This window comes from Bolinopsis microptera, chromosome 3 (genome assembly GCF_026151205.1).
Source record: "Bolinopsis microptera isolate Bmic1 chromosome 3, MBARI_Bmic_1.0, whole genome shotgun sequence".
Taxonomy (NCBI): Eukaryota; Metazoa; Ctenophora; class Tentaculata; order Lobata; family Bolinopsidae; genus Bolinopsis; species Bolinopsis microptera.
In genome coordinates this window covers 13,769,011-13,786,919 of record NC_087074.1, presented here as the reverse complement: position 1 = coordinate 13,786,919, position 17,909 = coordinate 13,769,011, and the positions used below count along the sequence as shown (strand labels likewise).

Here is a 17,909-nt window from a genome sequence, read left to right as displayed (position 1 = left end):
ATAAATATATAATTTTTTGAAATAAAATGTTTCAAACAGTATACACATAATGTCACAATGACCCTATATAATATAAAAACAACCCTTCAAAAACTCAATATTATGAAAATCACCCCGCACCAGGAACCCGAAAAAGACGCCAATACTGCCTGTCACCCCATCAGGACTACCAACTCAACAGACATAATACAGATCAACCATCATTATGCAGATTTCACGATCTGTTGTACGAGCATGGAACACTAGTGATTACTGTTTCCAGTACGTTGTGAGTGTGAGTGGGAGGACTGTTTGAGTATGAATGTGTCTTTTGTGGACTCGAATACTGATATCGCAGTTTAGTGATCATTGAAGTTGCCTTTTACTACTTCCTTTTATGTAGATGAAAAATTATTCAAACAATATACACATAAGAGTATTATACCCAACATTGACCGGCGAACTGATAGCTACTTCAGAAGCAATGAAACTACAATCTTCTAGATAAAATGAGTCATAGTACTTTCAGCCGGAGCCATCATAAGTGACATAAATCTAAAAGATAGTATGGTTAGTTTCTAAATATAAACTCAAACTCTGAAAAGGAAACTGCCGTGAAATATGAAACATCAATAAAAGGACCAATTATTTAAAAAAATAATTTATGGAAAGCCCCTCAGGCAAAATAAAAATCAATTATGCAATAAAGGAATCTTAAAAGGGTTTGTACTATTCATTCCTGAGGGGCGGAGGGAATTTAAGGCATGTATATATCGGTGCTCCTTAACATCTAAACTACTAGGACTTGAATTTTCTAGGATACACACTGAAACACTATTGTTAAAATATACACATAATATAACAATTACCCTATATAAAATTCAATATAAATTCAATAGAAAACCCTTGAACACCCTTTAAGTAGTATAAGAAAGCCAGTTTAAAGAACTGGCTCCAAATTTATATCTAATTCTGCTATTTTTAGTGCACTACTTCCTTTTATGTTAAATTATTATTTCAGCAATTATTTCTATTTCGGTTGTTTGTACGGGAGTTAAATTTTAAGTGATTTTGTTTTAAATTTTCATGATTCTTGAAATTCGAATTCTACTTACTCTAGATATGTTATTCATTCATGTATAGTCGAGACGATGGTGTTAGTGCCATCTCCGACAACTTAACGTTTAATTCCGTTTAATTCCCTTGGCCTTGCGGCTCCAAGTTTAAAATTAAACTGTCTATATTGACAAAGTTCTTTCTCGCCCTTCTATCTCCCCGGAGAGAAATTACCGTCGTTCTTAAGATTAATCAATAATTTGGTCCACATTCAATAATATAGTTTATCGTAAAAATTTTTGTAAACCTATTTTAATAATAATAATAATTCTATACTGTTACATAATTTAAAAATTATGGCCCCTTATTGTGGGCAGAGTATGTGTCTTTATTTAAGTGTCCTGATTTAAAAATCATCTGAGTGACTGCATTGAAATAATTTAAGGAGAGTACCATAAAAACGTTAAAACAAAAGGAGTAACAACTAGAACATACTTATATTAATATCAACATTAGAACAAAATACAGTCACCTAATTCTCTTCTCCTACGGTTGAGTATAGAGGAACCATCTTTGGCGTGTATTAGGGACTTAGACCATTACAAATACCCTGCTGTAAGTTTGCAAGGTATGTGGACTAAGTGGGTCGAGAGTACTCGACTTGGAAGTGGGTGTTGAGAATTCTCAACTTAACTAGAAGATAATGATGTCCAGAAGATGAGGCAGTAGATGGAGTAGTAAAGGAGTAGTAGAGGCTGAAGGGGGAGTGATGTCATAAGGAGATGTAGGACATGAAGGGGGATGGAGGTGAAGGAGCACTAATAAGTATAAGTATCAATTCTATGATAGTTCATCGATGGCGATCTGTGCTAAAGATCGGAAGGCAGTGATGCTGCCATCACTACCATCTCTTAAGATAGACCAGCATGGTTGGTCACTAGTGGAGTGCTCTTGAATGGTTTCTCTGTAGGAACAGCGGTACAGTGGACAAGAGAAGATTCGATGGTAATTGTTGTCCAACATCTGACAATTCGGACACTGAGGGTCGCAGTTGTTGGCAACCCTTGCCTTGAACGCTGTGAAGGTGATGTCATGGCCATGCAAGAGAGACATTACTTTAGTGTCTGTGCTCCTGCTTGAGTAGCGAGGAAACAACTTTTTGCTCCTCTCATCGATGTTATCCAGTATCTCACCCGGATTTATTCTAGGGTTCAGTAGGAGATGTTTATTCCAAGTGAAGTCCATAAAGCGGGTTATTTCGTCTTTTGAATAGCTGACAACACCGTTGTGGACACTAGTCAGAAGGTCTATTCTGCTTCTGTTGAGCTCGTTGGACCCCCTTGTCCACGTTAGGAACTTACGTATCTCATCAATATGGTGCTGATATCGATGGGCCTTTGCCTCCTCTAGCTGTAAGATGAGTCCTTGCATAAATGGGTCACTTGTAAGTGCTTTTATTATGAATTTTATAGTGATCATCTTGTAGGATATCTCAAGGGGTGGAATTCCAAGCGCGACAGATGTCAAATCTTTGGGAGGATGGTGAGTGGATCCACTTATTTTCAAGAGGACCCTGGCATAGAAGTCTTTGAAAGTGTCTAGGTTATCTTTTAGCCATATTGGAGCAGCATATAGAAGTTTTGTGAGTACTACTGTTTTGAAGAGCATTTTGAGTGAGCTTGCATTCAGGCCTCTGTGGCGGGTGGAGTTTTGAGTGATCATGTACCAGGCAAACCAGCATTGTTTCAATTTAAATTTTGCGTGACTCTTGAACGTAAGTTTGTCGTCTATCCTCAGTCCAAGTACAGTTGATTGACATGTATATGTTATGGGTCTACTGCCGATAATGAGTGGTCCAAAGGCTGTGACATCAGGTGCAGATGAGGATGTTGGTGTGATCATAATACACTCGGTCTTGTTTTTGTCGCAGTTTGGGATAAGTTTCCACTTACTGCACCAGACATGAAGGTACTTGCACATCAACTGCATAATTCGATGAGCACATATAGGATCTATGTGAGAGACTGCTATGCTTCCATCATCAGCATATTTGAAGAGGCTTGAGTTAGAGCTGCATTCCAGTGGGAGCTGGTCCTTGCATAACATATCCGAGATGTAGAGGATAAATAGCAGGGGTGCAAGGACAGAGCCTTGGGGAAGCCCAAACCATCCACATGAGCGTTGAAATCCGAGACTGTTGTTAACCCTCAGCCGTACTTTGCGGGATAACAGGAAGTTATTTATTATCCGCAAAATGTTCCCTTGTATTTGGTATTTGCTGAGCTTGAAAATCAGGCCTTTCACCCATACACTATCAAATGCTTTGCTAAAATCGATGCATAGTAGGAAAGTAGTGAGTTTTTTCCTCTTGCATTCATCTAGAGTAGCTACTAATTTATAAAGATACCTTGCAGTATTTCTTTGAGGTCTAAAGCCTTCTTGCTCTTCGTCGAGTAAGCCCTCTAGTTCGCAATGGAGCTTTATTCTTCGTTCCAAGATCTTTTCTAGCAGCTTTCCAACATATGATGATATCGATATTGGTCTATAAGCAGAGGGGTTCATGTAGTTATCCTTCCCATCCTTTTTGATGAAAGTGACATTGGATACCTCCCAGACCCATACACCAGTCTCAAGGACAAGGTCATATAGTTTTGTTAGAATCTGAAGAGCTGACACAGGCAGATGTTTCAGGATTTTTGGGTGAAGATTATCAGTGTCAAAACTTTTGGCATTGCTATTTTGAGCCTTCAGTGCTAAAGTAACTTCCTCTAGACCTATTTTCCCATTCAGATGATCATTAACAGATCATTAATCAGAACAGATAGAACTGAAGGATACTCTAAAGTTATCCTTACCACAGGCAAACAAGATGAATGAATGGAAAGGAATTGATGAAGACCTAAGCATTGCCATCGGGAACATCGTGAAGGGTAAAGACCCAGAGAAAGAGCTAAAGACTATGGAACTTACTATCTACGAGTACTTGGCTGACAGATATGGACAGGAAGAACGGAAACCATACCTTGATAAGCCCAATAAGGAAGGACCAGTCACCAAGACCCTCAGGAAAAAGAAGAAGGACACAGCACGCGAGTATAGAGAGGCTGTGAGAGAGGGCGGAGTCACTTCTGGTGGTGCCAAAGCAGTAAGAGCGCAGTACTGGAGACTAGTGAGAATCCACAACAAGTCTAGGCGTGAACAGTTGAAGAAGAGGAAAAAGAAAGAAAAGAAGAAGGAGACCCAACGCTTCAGGAGGAACCCCTATGACTACAGTAAAAGACTCCTTGATGAGAAGATCTCGGGAGAGCCTACCTTCGGCAAGGAAGAGGCTGACAGATACTACCCCAAGGAATACATGGACCGAGATAGATGTTATGTCTTCGAAAAGATGGCAGGAATACCATATGCCAAAGACCCAGTGTACCCCTTTGTGTGCACAGTACCTACTTACGAAGAGTTTGAAAAGAAGATCAAAAAACGACGCAATGGATCTTCACCAGGGCCCAACGGAGTGCCATACATAGTTTACAAAAGGTGTGCCAGGCTGAGAGAACTATTGTATGCGTGTATTAGTAAACTCTGGTTATCAAACAGTGTCCCCTTGCAGTGGAGAATTGGAGAAAGCATCCTACTTCCCAAGACCACGGACCTTAGTGACCCTGGCAAGTTTAGGAACATCACTATGACTAACACCAGTGGGAAAGTGGCAATGGGTATGCTAGCTGATAAAATGCTCGACTACATGACCACCAATAAGTACATCGATACCTCTGTGCAAAAAGGCTTCCTGCGCAAGATGCCAGGATGCATAGAACACACACAAGCGCTCATGGAGGAACTGCGGGATGCAAAGAGTAAGAGAAGACAGGTGTATGCAGTATGGGTGGATCTTATGAATGCTTATGGGAGAGTACCCCATGAGCTGATAGTGTTTGCGCTTCGGCACTACAAGTTCCCGGAAGAAGTGGTCCAATATATTGTCAAGTACTACGACGAACTGGTAGTACGGGTGAAGACGAAGAAGTGGAAGAGTGAGTGGTTCTACTACCTAATCGGGTTGTTTCAAGGGGACCCGCTTTCTGTCGTGCTATTCTTAATAGCATTCAACCTACTCTTGGATTTACTTCAGGTCGACAGAACAATGGGATACAAGCCGTCGTTCAGCTCTGAGCCAACTACAAACAGAGCTTTTGCAGATGATCTCACCCTGCTGTCTGACAGACTCGACAAAATGAAGAGGCTGGTCGGGCAAATGGAGGAATTCTTAGCATGGACAAGGACGATGAGAGCTAAACCCAGCAAGTGTATTGCTCTCGGAATGAAGGTAGTGGACAATACCTACAGATCGTTTGACCCTGAGATCATCATTGCAAACGAGAAAGTAGCGTACCTTGGTGACACACCGATAAAGTTCCTTGGTCACTGGATCTACGTCAACCTGGGCCAAGATGAGACGAGAGAGCTAATCACCACTCAACTTTCAGGCCAGCTGGAAAAAGTAGACATGGCGGAGCTCTCTGGACCAAGCAAGTGCTGGATCTACAACCACATGCTAACTAGCAAAGTACAGTGGAATATTATGATATACAACCTCCCAGTATCATTCATCCAGACACTAGAGGCTCTTTGTACCAGATACTTGAAGAAATGGCTTGGAGTTACTACTTCCATATCGAATAGTGTGCTGTACAGATCAAAAGACCACTTTGGACTATCGTTAAAGCAGATCTCCAACCTGTACAAATGTCTACAGGTGTCCAAGGCCTATATGCTGAAGACATCGGTTGACCCCAAAGTGAGGGAGGTTTTCGAGTACAGAGAAAACACCAACAGAGACAAGAAGAGATGGGACTACACCAAGGAGCTGACTAATAGGGAGAGAGACCTCTACTTCAAAGAACTGATTGGCTACGTGCAGACCAGGGAAGGAGCCGGTATTGGATTCGGTGATCAGAGGAGGAAGAAGAACAAAAAGGAGCAACTGGTGGAGATAATTAAGTCTCTGAAAGAAGAGGAGCTCCTTCAAACTCTCTACGATAAGAGAGTCCAAGGAAAGTTTCTAACCTGGGAGAACACCATGCAGCTAGACACTGGCTGGCAAAGCCTGCTGTATACCTTGAGCCCCGAGCTGACAAAGTTCCACCTAAATGCCATCCACGACGTTGCAAGTACACCTAGCAACCTCCAGCTTTGGAACTACAGCTCCACGAACAACTGTCCCCTTTGTGGGCGTCAGCAGTGCAACCTAAAGCACATTCTAACGTGTTGCCCAGTGTCGCTTAAACAAGGAAGGTATAATTGGAGACATGATCAGGTGCTCAGGGTAATCGTGCAACCAATTGCAGAGAAGCTGAGGGAGATAAACAGTGCTACCCCAAAGACAGAAGTAAAGAGAGAGTGGAGGAAGTTCGTATCCGGAAAAGGAACCTACAGGAAACCCGAAGTACGGCTTACAGAAGAACCTCATCTTCTAAAGGAAGGTAACGACTGGAAACTAGTGTTTGATGAGGACGAAAGGACAAGACAATTCCCCCAACATATTGTCAACACAGCTCTCAGACCTGATGTGGTAATATACTCTAACACACTCAGGAAAGTCATCCTGATAGAGCTGACCTGTGGAAACGAGGAGAACTTTGAGGACCAGAGATCCCGGAAAGAGAAGAGATACGAAGAGCTAATGGTGGAGATCGAGACCGCAGGCTGGGAAGGATATCTCTTTACAGTAGAAGTTGGATGTCGTGGATTCTACCACCACACATTACCCCGAATTTTCAACTTCCTTAACATCACCCGGGCAAAGAAGAAGAGGGCACTTAACACAACAGCGGTGGTGTCCCTGAAAGGTTCCTACACTATCTGGCTTAGTCGCTACAACAAGACCTGGAGTGACAACTGGCAGCTGGCTGAAAGACCCTGCCCAGTTTAACCCTGATGAACAGCTGAACGTTGGGCCCTTAAAACGTCGTTGAAAGCTACATCTGGGGTCGTAAGTCCCAGACATCAGAAGAAGTCAGAGAGTGTAGAAGATTCTGCGTCTGAAAAGACTAGAGAATTGAGGTAAATATAGTTGGTTTGGTCTTGGATCTAATTGGTCGGTAGGGAACTGAGTTGATATAATGTTGTCATAGCAGCTATTGATTTCTTGTTCGAAGACATGATCAAAACTGCATCCATTCATGTGTTCGCCCGAGAAGAATGATTTGTACAAGATGTTTTCTTTCTGAGTTCTGTCAGAGTGGAGGATACCACCATCCATAAGATTTCCCATGTACTCGTTAGGCTTATTGGTCAATGTCTTCTTATAAACCTATAAACCTATTTTATAAAATGTTATTGTTTAAGTTTTTTAAATGGCTTTATATTGTATATTATATTAAGTTTTAATTAATTATCGTATGATTTATTTATATGTACATGTGTGTACAAAGTTTACCCATGAGGACCCCAGGCTATTATGTTCATTAACATAAATAATGATAACGAATAAAGATTTGGCGGAATGACAGGCTGAGCGCGGCCCAGTAAGTACAAAGTACATGATTGAAGTCAGTAATAGGTGGAAGTAAGATTGAAGATTTTTAATTTAACTAAAGGTTACAAAGATTTTGAAAAATATATATTTTGTTACATTTAAAAATTTCTTCAAAGTAGCGCGCGCTCATTTTTTCGAAATATTATATGACCAAAAAAGTGGGTCAATCCAATATTTGTTAACTGTCAACAGTGAAAATTTTGCTTTGTAGCGCGATTTACTGAGCCGCGCTCAGCCTGTCATTCCGCCGAATATCTATTCGGTTATGTTAATGAACATGATAGCCTGAGGTCCCCAGGTAAAGTGCGATGCGTTACTGTGCCACGCCGCGCACTCAATGAGGCTTCTCACGCTAGATCGGTGGGATCAAAGATGCGCTACTGTATCTTGTAGGTTTATAACCTACCAGGACAAAAACATTTTGTCCTAATAATTGGAACAAATATCACCCGTTAAGATTTTTACAATTTGCAACTGTACTCACTGGCAATGCTTATTATTTCACAATTACAAAAAGGTTTTTGGAATGATGTCTGCACTTTTTATATATTACATGTTTGCTTGTTATTTTTTCATTTGTGTACTGTGTAGCTGTATTTTAGCTGTACGTTAATCTCCGCTGAAAATTCACTTCATGATATGTAATAAAAGTCAATATGGTTGTAGCGCGATGCACTACTGGGTCGCGCGCGCGCATCCAATAATGCTTCGGTAGATCGGCGAGATGCACGACTGTGCCTCACCGAGCTGCGAAGGATTGACATCGTGAATCAATCAATATGAACAACTCAACAAGAATTGTTAACGTTTTCCTGAACACTTGCACTGAGGCAATGTATGCTTGGTATTAATAGAATTACCAGTTTAAATACACACTATGTATGACAAAATCCTATGACAAATCCACATCAGTCTACAGAAAACCCACCCACACCAACCTCTACACCAAGTACTCCTCCTGCACCACCAACTCATCTAAGAACGCAGTCATCCGATCACTGACCAGAAGAGCCCACAACATCTGCTCACCCCAACACCTTGACGACGAACTCCAGACAGTACGACACGTTTGCCTCCAGAACGGCTTCCCTCCTCACCGCATCACCACCATCATGGACGAAGTACAACGGAAATTCACCAACCCCTCTCGCCACCAATCCCTAGCCTCATTCAACCGACAGACCCGTGAACATGCCCTTAGTGTTTCTCTTCCTTTCCATCCCTCCCTATCCAAACCCATCTCCAAGATACTCGGACAACACGACATCAAAGTCACCCACTCCTCTGCTACCTCCCTCCGCAACCTCCTCACCAAAACGAAGACCACACCCCCTACTCACCTCACTCCCAACACCATCTACGAAATTTCCTGCTCACAGTGCCCCTCCAAATACGCCGGACAGACCTACAGACCCTTGGTCCACCGCATGAAAGAACACGAACGATGTTACAGACTCAACAACGCCATCGACGAATCCACAGACAGAATCAAATCAGCCCCTGCACATCATGCCCTGACCACCGGCCACACCATCTCCTGGAACAACATCGAAGTCCTCAAATCCCTCACCTCACGCTCCCAACTTGACCTCACAGAACACGCAGCTATACAAATACGACAACCAGCTATGAACAGAACAGACCGCGCACCCAAATGTAGTTCCCTCTGGGACCCCATTCTTCCTAAAATTGCCAAATCCTTAAAGTCCAGACCATCTGGCATTTCCTTCTCAACCTCAACAGAAGACTAAATTTTTATTGACATTGTACTGTAATTTTCACTTTCCCACCCACACCTCCCCCACCCTCTATCCCTGACACCACTCAATCACATATAAGCATTGTCCACCACATCACATTCAGCTGACGACGATTAACACATGTTTATTGAAAGCTTCTACAAGTTAAATCATCGTATCTCTTATATGTTTTTAACCCAACTCCACTCAGACACACTATGTAAATTATTCCATGGATCACCTTACCTGTCACATTTTGCATTTCACGATAAAAGGGATATGTAACGTGTGGCATTCATGGAATGATGAAGATGATACAGGAATGAGATTTAACAAAACAGTGATCGTGGTTTCATCAGAAAACGTTCTTACTAATGGTTATTGCATCATATATAAGTTACTCATCAGAACTAGTATAACGTTTTTGTTGATTCACGATGTCAATCCTTCGCTTTTCGCCGATCTGCATGTGCAGGTTGCGAAAAGATGCGCGGCGCAGCCCGGTAGTGCATAGCGCTACAACGTTTCTGTGTCTGCAGAAGCCTTATTTCAGGCCCGTACATTCCTAACCCCCCCTCTTTTTTTCTTTTAGATAAAAGAAAAAGGGGGGACCCCCTACCCAACTCATGTAGCTAGCTGAAACACCTCACAGCAAGTAGACCATAGGGGCCTTACTTGTGAAAGGTGTATTCCTTACCCCGCTAGTTGTGTGTTCTTCAACTATCAAATTAGCTGTCAATAACAAAAAGTTATATGGACACGTTCATTTGAGTTTGAGGAAATTGGTAAATATAAGTGACCCTATTAAAAGGCACAGTGTAGTTGACTTTGTCACACTATGAAATTACTTAAACCCTTGATGGTTAGGATAATCGTCTCATCCTCCAGGCTAACTTTGTCACATAACGATATCTTAATCAGGTGATAAGATATCGCTTAAATACGGCCGGCACGGAAATGGTTACATTGTCACACTATAAACATGTGACGGAGTAAATATGGACCCCTTGCTGCCGTTTTTGACCAAATTTTTGAGTGTCCAGTTGATTGGATGGGTACATATGACCATTACCTACATATTTTACGACTTTTTTCGTCAGGTTTACTCTGTCACACATTAAAGAAAATATGTGATGAATGTTTAGGGCACCCTGATAAGCAATGCTGAGTAGTGTCAGTTTATTTGATGGCCTGGAAGTGCTGGGAATTGTTATTATATCATATAGTCGTAAGGAATTAAAACACAGAAGGCACAACCAAGCTTACTTTGTCACATAATCTTGATGATATCTGAACATGTGTGAAATTGAACAAATAATGATATACCAGCTTAAACCCCTTATATTATACGTACTATGGATCAAACAACACTGCTAGTACCATGCACCAGTCACATAAATCATTATCAGGTGGTAATATGTTAACAGTGTCACAATTAAACTACCGCTACATGGTCAAAAATAGGGTAATTTCGTCACAAAAAATTATTGTAACTCTGTTAGCTCCTTGCTGGCAAAATAACTAGTTTATCGAAATTTTGTTGATGATAAAGTTACATAGTATTCTAATAGAGGTATAGTTCTTCAAAATAGGGGCAAGACATGTTTACTTTGTCACATCAGTTATTATAAGAGTTAGGTAATCGTCATCAGATTAAAAAATATTTTTCGTAGTTTGGATCGATTAATACTTTAATATACCTGTAATAAATCCTATGCCAATTTTAACACACTATCTTGATACTGTTGGGGCAGGGAAAGTTAATTTTGTTGAACATTTTCAATGTCTTTGACAAATTAATCTACATTTTTTAAATTGAGTTCTTATGTTCTGGACAATATTCTTCCAATCGTTTATGAAAGAATGTCGAATTCTAATAGAGTTAAAGATCTTCAAAATAGGGGCAAGACATGTTTACTTTGTCACATCAGTTATTGTAAGAGTTAGGTAATCGACATCACATTAACATATATTTTTTTGTAGTTTGGATTGATTTATATAGGTAATAAAGCAGCCTATGCTAATTTTTACACACTATCTTGAAATTGTTGGGGCATGAAAAGTTAATTTTGTCACATTTTTAGTGACTTTGACAAATTTAACCTAAAATTGTTAAACTTAAGCTCTGATGTTCTGGACAATATTCTAATAGAGGTATAGAATATAGATCTTCAAAATAGGGGCAAGACATGTTTACTTTGCCACATCAGTTATTATAAGGGTTATTATAAGAGTTATTATAAGAGACTATTTCATTCTATAATCATTGTTTTTAATCTATTTACGATTTCGTATAATTTTTTGTGACAATGTTAACATCAACTGATCTTAACTTGCATCAACTACATTGTCATCATATAAAATTTTCCCGCCTTTCAAACCAAAATCAGATATAAATAATTCGCCCAAAATTTTAAATTCCATATATTGTGACAGAATTAACCTCATTTCCCAATAACCGAGTGCCTGTATTAGCTATATATTCAAAACAACATATTTTAGGGCTATGATTGGTAGAGCAACCATCAAATAATGAGTTGAAAGGGTTTTTAGGACACCTCACGTCCTCACAGTAGAATAGAGGTATGGTATCATGAGTGTGACAAAGTTACCCAAATATTGCCTTGTAACCGTTCGATCCGTGCCCATTAACCAATGTTGTATCATAATTGTTAGATTGACCTAATTTACTATATTTCAGACCAAGGAATGATAATTAGACAACTGCAGTTAACTAAGTCACACAAAATGTGACATTTGAAACATTATAGTGCCTAACAACAATAGATTTTCTTTCTGAGCGGTGCATATGGGAGGATGGGCTACGTGGCTAATGTTCAGAACTTCTGAACGTGCTAGGTTAATAGATGTCAAAATTAAGCCACTATCGTCAAAAACGCTATTATTTTTGTTTACCAATATCCTCAAACTCAAATGAACGTGTCCATATACCAAATGGGCATTTTTTAATATGTTTTAAATTTGCTGATTCTATAAAATTTGCAAAAAATTGCATTTCTTTTTTAATTGAAATTTCTTGTTTCATTGAGTTACCTTAAATGTTAAAGTGCATTTCTGAAAGTTATATAATACTGTTTTAATTATTCATGTCATCATATCAACAGCAATGGCGTCTACAAGTGTAGAGAAATACTACCCTGGAGTAGCTATTGTCCTGGAATTAACCATTGGGACTATTGTGTGTTGTGTTTCTCTTTTGGTATTAATCGGCTACTTCAAATGTCATGGATGGAAAAAACCCTCTGGTCTCACTGTGATGAATTTATTGGCTGCTGATTTAATGAACGGGATCATTGCACCTCTACAAGCAGCTTACATTCACTGCTTACTGCATGATATCAAGGCTGCAAACTTGTTCCGGACCATTTTCTTTTTACAGGGGCTGTTCATCTGGGCATCTCCAATGATCATTATTCTTCTTAACATATCTCGTCTTGCTGCTATTTTGGTTCCACTTCAGTATGCCCATATCATTACTCAAAGAACCTCAGTAATACTTTTGTTCTTGATTTGGACAACTGGAATAGTAAATTGTTTCGTGAAGCGATTCCTGCCTGAATATTCTAGGTACAAATATTATGTGCCTGGTGTTCTGCTACACTTGATTCTCAATGTGATCATATTTGGACTTGCCCTGTATACACTTTTGTCGCTGAGAACCTCTCATGGTCAAACACAATCTGAATCCCGAGTGAGAGCCACCAAAACTGTCATAGTGGTTTCAATTGCTTATTTCCTTACATATGGCTATTATATCTATGTAAATATTGTGTGGATGATACCAGGTTTAACGAACGAAACAAAAAACCCTTGGCTTATATTCACTGCAATTGGAGAATGGTCGCTCTCAATAGCTCATTTGTTCCTGTTGATGAATAGTCTCTTCAATGGTGTGATACTTGGTTTGCAGCCAAATATCAGATGCGCTATTCAAAATATCTGGGTTCCTAATTATTATCGGAAAACTCTCCAACAAGAGGCCAAGACTATAGTTTTGACTCAGTGAAAAAAGAAACTGTTTTTATGTTGGGACATGGATGATGTGACAATATAATATGCCTTTTTTGTCTACAAAGGAAAATCTTATTATGGACATTGAAAAACGGTCAAAATAGTCTAAGTTTATGAGCTGTGTACGGAAAACTGTTGACTTGATCGTTTTCTTTTAAGTCTATCCATTTTCAGTACAATTTGGATTCTTTCAAGTCCTCTTTAGGGGTCGTTCACATATTACCTAATCACTTTCTAATAATGTTTACCACCCCCCCCCTAATCAGTTTTATACATAGTGTCAAAATTACACTAGCGTAATCATTTGGGAAACCCCCTCCCCCCTCAGCTGGTTATGTAATATGTGAATGACCCCTTTAAAGGAATCCATGTTAATTCAACACTTGAAAAGAAATTCTAAGCTGAAAAACTGATCATGTATATGTGATGATTATAACCTCTTCTTATCAATGTGTTTTTCCATCAAGCAAGTTATATAATATACCTACAGTATATACACAGTATGGAGAAAGATCGTTTCAGAAAGTTGGCCCTAAATTATGGTTAAGTGCATACCCTTTACCTTGTAATTTAGTGTATCAAGTCTTTACAATTTTCTATGGTTTGGAACCAAAATGTGAATTGCTTTTCAGGTTTTATTGTATCCTGACTTGTTTTCGTGGCACACCTGTGCATTTTAAGTTGTTGTGCCACTATAATCTATAAGTTTAAATTATTATTAATACACTAATTGAACTTTTAATGAGCTTTATAATTTGATTATGTGGTGTCCAACTTTAAGTACATTTATAATTATAATTATTTATAAGTATAATTATAATATATCAGATAGATATATAATTAAGTTGTATTAGATTTTTACCAGTTTTTTATGTTAATTTATTGCATTAAATATTGCACATATTTTCTGTTCAGAAAGAATTGATTTATTGAAGTAGTAAGTAATAATATTTTCACACATTTTTCAGATAATCCGAAATCTGTTTGCAGAAAAATTTTATGATTCGTTTTCAGAGCATAAGTTTTGTGGTTTATCCACTGGGCTTAGAGTTTGTGTTTAAGCTACCAAATTTTATTATTTATTATCATAATTGTTATTATATTTTATTTGATCAAAGTTTTTCTTATTTGCATTGTTTGCATTATCTCACACAACTAACTAAAGCCATTTCCAAAAATGTAATAGATCAACAGTAAAGTAAAGTTAAGTAATGTAAAAATTATGACGTAACATCATCACTAATGTCTACAAAGTATCATCACACTACATGGAAAAATATACAGTTACAACTATTTCTCCATCAAATTTAAAAGTAATAATTTATCAAATATTAATCATGAATAACAACAACAATAAAAAATTTAATATTTAATGTTGTTGTTATTCGTGATTAATATTTGATAAAGTAGTAGTGAACTTGTGACTCTTTATAATATTGTCATTAAATGGTAAACGAAATTTCATTCAGTAATTTAGGTACACTTGACCCTAATATATTGACCCTAATCCTATTTTACTACAGACTCAATTGACTCCCTCAATGGCGTCTACAAGTGTGGAGGAATACTACTCTGGAGTAGCTATTGTCTTGGAATTAACCATTGGGACAATGGTGTGTTGTGTTTCTCTTTTGGTATTAATCGGCTACTTTAAATGTCATGGATGGAAAAAACCCTCTGGTCTCACTGTGATGAATTTATTGGCAGCTGATTTAATGAACGGGATCGTTGCACCTTTACAAGCAGCTAACATTCACTGCTTACTGCATGATATCAAGGCTCCAAAGTTGTCCCAGACGATTTTCTTTCTACAGGCTTGGTTTATCTGGGTGTCTCCAATGATCATAATTCTGCTTAACATATCTCGGCTCATCGCAATCTTAAACCCATTTTATTACATCAATATAGTTACACTGCGCACTACAGCAATGCTTTTGAGTTTGTTTTGGATGACTGGACTAGTGGACTGTTTCCTAAAGCGATTCTGGGATGATTACGCCCAGTACAAATATTTTGTGTCTGATGTTTTACTTCACTTGATCCTCATTGTTATTGTGTTAGGCTTGGCTTTGTTCACACTGTTGCAACTAAAAACCTCTGGTGGAGAAACACAATGTGAATCTAGGGTCAGAGCTACCAAAACTGTTATTTTGGTTTCTACAGTATTCTTTCTTACGTATGGTTACTATATCTATGCGAATATTGTTTGGATGATACCAGGTTTAGCCAAAAATACCACCAACCCATGGCTTAAATTCACTGCAATTGGAAAATGGTCGCTCTCATTAGCTCATTTGTTCCTGTTGGCGAATAGTCTCTTCAACGGTGTGATCTTTGGTTTACAGCCCAACATCAGATGTGCTATTCAGAATATTTGGGTTCCCAATTACCATCGTATCACTCTCCAACAGAAAGTGCCAAATACAGCCTCATCTCAGTTGAACACTTGAACTTTATAGCTGTTTAAGAAACTGATCACAAGGATGGTTCTTATATTATTGTTATCGTTAATGAAGTTATTGATTTGGTTATAGACATTTTTATGATTTTTTAAAATGATTTTTTTTGATTTTTTGTCAACTTGTTTTTATCAATAATTTTTACTCAGAATAATTTGAAATTTTTGTATACTTTTGTATTAATTCCACAAATTTTTCAGATAATCCGAGATCATTTTTCAGGCATTTTTTGCAGAAAATTCAATGATTTGTTTTCTTTATACTCGTTATGTCAATTTATTTGATCAAATTTTTTCTCATTCGCATTGTTTTAGTAATCTCACGCTAATAGAGCCTTTTCCAAAAATTTAACGCATGGACAGTACTCGATAGAAGTGGATACAAATATCTACTATCCTTCATTTTAGTTGAATAATGGTTATATGAACTTTTTAACCTGATCATAGATGAGTATTTATAAAATAATATCTAATAATAATAGCTGTGTTAGCATGGCTCAGCCTAATCAGGGTATGATGGGGCTTGTGCTGCAGAATCCCTCCCAAAATACTCACATGCTGGTCAATGTTGCTGGTTCAACAGGGTTTATTGGACAACCCTCAAACAGTATGAACCCCATGGGCAACATGGTCCAGATGCAGCCTCAGAATCACCCAAATCTACACCCTGTTAGTTCAATTAATAGTAATCAAATCTTAATTAAAATTCTGCTCTACGATCCAGTACTGACCCAGATTATGCAGAAGTCCCTCGAAATTTAAATCTAAAAGTTAAATGTTGAAGATAAATAATAACATTTAATATGTTTTCTCCTTCAGAGACCCCACATGCCCCCACCATTACCAACTAACCTTGGTAACCGTAATACCAATGAAAGCGACAGAGTCTTGCAGAAAAGACACCTCCAGGACCTCCTTCAGAGCATTGACCCACTGGGACAGTTGGATGATGAAGTAGAGGAGGTCAGTTTATTAGAATACTCACGATCATCAAACGGTGAAATGTAATTCAATGTCTGTTTCTTAAAACTTTATATCAGGATCCACTGACATTTCAAAATGTTTGACAGGTGCTGTTGCAGATAGGAGATGATTTCCTAGAAGATGTGATCTCTGCATCTGCTCAGATAGCAGCTCACAGAAAGAGTAAGCAGCTAGAAGCGAAGGATGTACTTCTTTACCTAGACCGACACCACGATCTGTGGTTACCGGGTTACAGCAAGGAAGAGTTCAAACCTCCTAAGAAAGATATCTGTACAGAACAACACAAACAGGTTAGCGATAGATCGGGGCAAATCCCAGTCTTTTACATCACGGCTCATCTGCTAATACTACATGAAAAACCGGTTTTTTAATGGATTGTCAGCAATTTTAATATCAGTTGTTTGTATTTTATTGCCCCCACTGCACTGTCTCGCAAATCTGTTCTTGATGATAACACTTTTTCAGAGACTAGAGATGATAAGAAAAGCTCAAAGACAATGAGGGTGGATTGCAATACTATGTATTTACTTTCAATTAGAGACAAAAGGTGGTCTTTAGAACCTCTTAAATTATGGGGATAAAAATAGCAGCTAAGCACTGAGCAGTAAGCAGGCCGTCTGACGAAAACCGAAATTACTGGAACTTGGTAATCTTCTCAAGTCACCCGACACGGATATTTTCACCGACAATCTGAATATAATATAAATTTTAAATTTTGAATTCGAGAGTTTCTATGGACATTCGACCTTTGGATCACATTTCATGCATTTGTAAAGTCGTTGGACAGTCATCGTAGTGCACTAACAATTACTAACCTGCAATGTTAGGTTGTTGCTAGCTCTAATTCAGTTATTTATTTCCATGCACTGTGTTTCACCACTTCTTTGGGGATTATTTTTAAATTGATTAATTCATATTTGGCGTATATAACTTGTTAATCAATTGTGTTCAGCTTTATGTATTTGTCAGTATTATATTTGATATTAAATATTGATTCTATTCTTCTCTCAAGTTATAATATTTCTTAATAAGCTTGATGATTGTGTGGTTTATTCTATAATACGTATGAATTAAACTGGAAATTGTTTGTTAAGTGTTAATTTATCGCACACTATTTTGAATTATA

At 38.3% G+C, this 17,909-nt stretch overlaps 3 protein-coding genes across 3 annotated transcripts in view; 2 read left to right on the top strand and 1 right to left on the bottom strand.

Moving 5' to 3' along the window:
• Window positions 1-17,909, bottom strand: part of LOC134813596 (tyrosine--tRNA ligase, cytoplasmic-like) — a 54,603-nt gene that overhangs the window by 29,633 nt on the left and 7,061 nt on the right. The gene's annotated exons all lie outside the window — the stretch shown is intronic.
• Window positions 3,905-6,964, top strand: LOC134813211 (uncharacterized). Its single transcript, XM_063820899.1, has one exon. The coding sequence runs from the start codon at window positions 3,905-3,907 to the stop codon at window positions 6,962-6,964; it is 3,060 nt and encodes a 1,019-aa protein (XP_063676969.1).
• LOC134813514 (transcription initiation factor TFIID subunit 12-like) lies at window positions 14,863-17,790 on the top strand. Its single transcript, XM_063821333.1, has 4 exons — window positions 14,863-16,468; window positions 16,619-16,762; window positions 16,870-17,073; window positions 17,249-17,790. The coding sequence occupies exons 1-4, from the start codon at window positions 16,247-16,249 to the stop codon at window positions 17,282-17,284; spliced, it is 606 nt and encodes a 201-aa protein (XP_063677403.1). The 5' UTR covers window positions 14,863-16,246; the 3' UTR covers window positions 17,285-17,790.